Raw genomic sequence first — 5,000 nt, forward strand, 5'->3', positions numbered from 1 at the left:
ACACTCAACTACATGCCATAGCAGCATCATAGCAGCATCATATCAGCATCATGTCAGCATCAGAGCAGCATCATAGCAGCATCATAGCAGCATCATATCAGCATCATGTCAGCATCAGAGCAGCATCATAGCAGCATCATATCAGCATCATGTCAGCATCAGAGCAGCATCATAGCAACATCATAGCAGCATCATATCAGCATCATGTCAGCATCAGAGCAGCATCAGAGCAGCATCATAGCAGCATCATGTCAGCATCATGTCAGCATCAGAGCAGCATCAGAGCAGCATCAGAGCAGCATCATCGCAGCATCATAACAGCATCATATCAGCATCATGTCAGCATCAGAGCAGCATCAGAGCAGCATCATATCAGCATCACATGTCAGCATCAGCAGCATCATAGCAGCATATCAGCATCATGTCAGCATCAGCAGCATATCAGCATCATGTCAGCATCAGAGCATCAGAGCAGCATCATAGCAGCATCAGCATCATGTCAGCATCAGAGCAGCATCAGAGCAGCATCAGCAGCATCATAACAGCATCATATCAGCATCATGTCAGCATCAGCAGCATCATAGCAGCATCATATCAGCATCAGCAGCATCAGAGCAGCATCATATCAGCATCATGCAGCATCAGAGCAGCATCATATCAGCATCATGTCAGCATCAGAGCAGCATCAGAGCAGCATCATAGCAGCATCATAGCAGCATCATATCAGCATCATGTCAGCATCAGAGCAGCATCATATCAGCATCATATCAGCATCATGTCAGCATCAGAGCAGCATCAGTCAGCATCAGAGCAGCATCATATCAGCATCAGCATCATATCAGCATCATGTCAGCATCAGAGCAGCAGCATCATATCAGCATCATATCAGCATCATATCAGCATCAGAGCAGCATCATAGCAGCATCATAGCAGCACCAAAGCTGCTGCTTGCAGATTACCTGACCGGGACAGGTGGATTTTGTTTTGCTCTACTGATGGTTCCCATAAATTTAAATAAAACGGCAGCGAACTGTGGTCCTCCAGAGGATGATATGGACGCTCCCACAGCAACATTTGGAGCCTCTGTGTGTGTTTGTTTGTGTGTGTGTGTGTGTGTGTGTGTGTTTTGTGTTTTTCCCATCGCACACCGGTTGGCAGTGTGTTGCTGTCGACCAGCGGCTGCCGTTGGTTGTGATGCCGGAGTGAACGACAGATATACTGGTGCCGATGTTTTTGTTTGTGTCAGCCAAAGTTTCCAAAATTTAACTTTTGTTCCATGGAGAAAAAAATATATATATAAAATTTTCTCTACTTTCAGAATTATTTTTTCACTTAAAATTGAACGTTAGAGTCAGAAAATTTAAACAAAGACGGATGAAAAGATTTTCAGTCACTTATGTTCATTTTCTTTCTCATCATGTATTTTCACTCCTCCATCTGTCTGTCTTCTATCTGATTGCTCATCCCTTCATTATTCCTTTCATTCTTTCCTTTTATCATTTCCTAATCAATTCATCTTTTATTCTTTTTTTATACTTTCTCTTTTTCTCTTTTGTATTGTTTTATTCCCCATCATTCTCATTTCTTTGCCCATACTCCTTTTTTTTAAACGTACTTGCTTTCTGTCCTGATCGTCTACTAACTCACTTCCTTTTCTTATTCTTCTTTTTTTTTTTTTGCTCTTTGTATCTTTCTTCCCTCCTCCTTTTGCCCTCCATCTTTTCGTCCCTCCCTCTCGGCTCTCCTCTCCAGTTGCTGTCGCTCTGAGGAACCAGAAAGTCACCATATCTGGAGGCAATGGCCAAGTCACCGAGGTCTCCACCTCTGTGTCCATCCCGCCGCTCACTCACCTGACGCTCTGCTTTGAGCTGGAGCGCAGCCGCCACAAACAGGTACCAGCACCCAGCCTGAAGGCGGCACCGTGGAGTCACTGAAGACCCTGAAGACTTGTTTGAAATCAGAAGTATTTTAATGGAACAGAAAAACTCAACTGGCTTTACTTTACAGGAGGCCGGTCACAGCAGCTCCATACATGTTCCTAGGATTTTAGGATATTTCAAGGATTGACAGACATTTCTAGGATTTTAGGGCTTTTCTAGGATTTTAGGATATTAGGGTCTTAGCTAGGCCCTCTGTTGGGGCTCTTTTTTTTGATCAACAAGCTCTATTTTGATTCTGTTTTATGCTCTCTGGCACCTTGTGGATACTAAAAGGTCAAAAACAATTCACAGTGTGAATCACTTTAATTTTGATTGTCAATCAGAAAATGTCTGGGGGCCAGATTGGCCCTCGGGCCATAAGTCGAGTATCAGTGGTCAATAAGTGGTGGTGAACCTGTTTTCTCCGTCTCTGAACAGAAAGAGTGGATCTTCACCTACTCGGACAGCAGCAGCGGCGTGGCTCTGAGTTTGGGCTCCGATCAGTCCGGTATGAAGATGATTGTTGACGGAGTGACGTGTCCCATTGACTCCATCATCTCCTCCTCTGACTTCACCTCTACCATGAAGCCTTTCTGTTTCCTGTGGACTTCATCAAACGGCCGGGTGGCGGTTTATTTCAACAGGAACTACTGGGCCAAGACCTGCTCCTCCTCCACGGGACACTCTGTCCCTGCTGGAGGACGCTTCCGCTTAGGAGGTGAGGTTTATCTTTTCATTCTTACTGGAAGTAATGAATTAAGGATCTCTGACACATCTATCAGCTGTTTGTTTGTTGAAAAGAGTTTTGCACACTTTGAGTTAGAATTCAGCCTTTCAGTTCCTCTTGTAGAATAGACTCAGATCCCAATCAGACTTTTTTCTGCTTCTAAAAGAGAAGATAAACGTCAGCCAGAATTCAGATTTCCCAATCTACCCAGTAAAGACCAGTTTCAGTATGGATGGACGTCTCCAGAGCTGCACTGTGGGAGATGAAAAGAGATCACTGAAAACTGTGTGTGTGTGTGTATGTTTGTGTGTGTGTGTGTGTGTGTGTGTGTGTGTGTGTGTGTGTGTGTGTGTGTGTGTGTGTGCGCGTGCAGGGCAGCACAGCTTCAGCGGGAACATCTACAACTTGCGGCTGTGGGATTATGCCATGACGGTGCAGCAGCTCAACGCACTGAACTGCGACGCAGTGGGGAACGTCATCGACTGGGACAACAGCCACTGGAGCATCCCATCCACCATGGCGCACACCGACACCACGCTCAGCTGCAGTGAGTACACGCAGTCACTTGACCTCCGGGCTGCACACGCTCCCTTTCAGACACCTGCCACATGCATTTAACCCTTGAAAATATGAGAAAATTGTAGTGATTTCTTTTGAAAATGTGGCTTTAAAAGACGCTAAGCAGCTCCGTGACAGAAATCCCAAAAACTCCAAGAAATCAGGAAAGGGTGCCAAAGAAATGACCCGAAAAATTACATTTTAAGAATAGAGAGAGAGAGAGAGAGAGAGAGATAAAAGTAGAAATTCTTAGAAGTAAATAATAATTTAAAAAGTTACAAAAAATTTCCTGAAAACTGTATTGATAGAAATTAGTATTTTTTTTTTTAACTGTTTTATGTGTATATCTATTTTTTTTTTTTTTTTACTAAATTTTAGGTAATTTTCTTGTAACTTGTAACTTTGTTCATGTTTTGAAAGAAATCAGGCCATTAGTGCAGGTTTTAAAGGGTTAAAGTACTAAATGTCTCAGTGTGTTTGCTATCAGGGAGGAAAATTACCACCAGACTTCAGCCTCATGCTCCTCCCTGACTGCTGCTGCCGACTTAATTGACTCCAGCCACCAGTTTGGCTGCTGACCAACTTCTCCTCCAACTGCTCTGCTCTAAAAACCCAGTTGGCTGCTAAAACACACACACATGCACACACACACACGACTCTAAGACCTGAAACAGAAATAAAATAATCATGCAAACTTTTTTTATTAATTTTATTATTATTTTATTATTTTATTATATCTATTTTATTTTTTTATCTTATTTTATTAACCATTTTTATTAATTGTAATGCTTTTCAGTGTTTATTAGTGCATTTATTAGAATGTGAGCAAATGCAATATACTCACACATATGCACACACACACACACGCGCGCGCACGTGCGCACACATGCACACAAACGTACTCAGTTCTTCTGCAATTCCATTTTAATTAATTGTAATGTTTATTGGTGCATTTATTATTATATAAGCATCTAAAATACATTAAAACACACATACACACACACACACTCTCACACACACACTCACACACACACACACACACACACACACACACACACACACACACACACACACGTATGAAAGGATACAGACTCTTTGGACACACTTAAAAACCTAAAACCAAGTTTATGTCATTGACTTGCTCGCCATATTTAACTATTAGTACACTGTGTGTGTGTGTGTGTGTGTGTGTGTGTGTACTGTACCTCTCCTTTAAAGCTGTAAATGAGTGTGTAGCCCGCCGGAGGTTAGCCATAGTGGTTTCAGTGAAATCCCTGCCAACACTGTGCCCACTGGAGAACAGGCCTCTGTGTGTGTGTGTGTGTGTGTGTGTGTGTGTGTGTGTGTGTGTGTGTGTGTGTGTGTGTGTGTGTGTGTGTGTGTGTGTGTGTGTGTGTGTGTGTGTGTGTGTGTGGGCGTGCACGTATGCCTTGGAGACCTGCAGTGGTTTTCAGGAAAATGCATGATTCTCTGCAAAGTTTCTTGACTCTCATGGATGCATGCACATGCACACACACACAGACACACACACACACACACACACACAGTGTGAGGCTCACATTTTCCAAAAATGGAAAATGAAATAAGATTTTAAAAATATGTATAAATAATAATATCATTTTTTGCCTGTTATAAATATAGTTTTCGTGATATTTTTCCCAAGTCATCTGATCATTTTCTAATTTTGTTTTTTGGTATTATTTTTATTTTTAAATTATAGGTCATATTCTTGTTACCTTTTCAATATTTTTCTTTTGAATGTTGTGGGTCATATGATGTTTTTGAAAGGAATCCTG

General features: G+C 42.1%; 1 protein-coding gene across 1 annotated transcript in view; it reads left to right on the plus strand.

Annotated features, from left to right (window-relative positions):
* Nucleotides 1-5,000, plus strand: part of adgrg6 (adhesion G protein-coupled receptor G6) — a 96,127-nt gene that overhangs the window by 30,473 nt on the left and 60,654 nt on the right. Inside the window, 3 exon segments of the mRNA XM_042503540.1 lie at nucleotides 1,753-1,892; nucleotides 2,358-2,637; nucleotides 3,020-3,193. Coding sequence (XP_042359474.1) covers nucleotides 1,753-1,892; nucleotides 2,358-2,637; nucleotides 3,020-3,193 — 594 coding nt within the window.

The sequence above is a fragment of the Plectropomus leopardus genome, chromosome 16 (assembly GCF_008729295.1).
Source record: "Plectropomus leopardus isolate mb chromosome 16, YSFRI_Pleo_2.0, whole genome shotgun sequence".
Lineage (NCBI taxonomy): Eukaryota > Metazoa > Chordata > Actinopteri > Perciformes > Serranidae > Plectropomus > Plectropomus leopardus.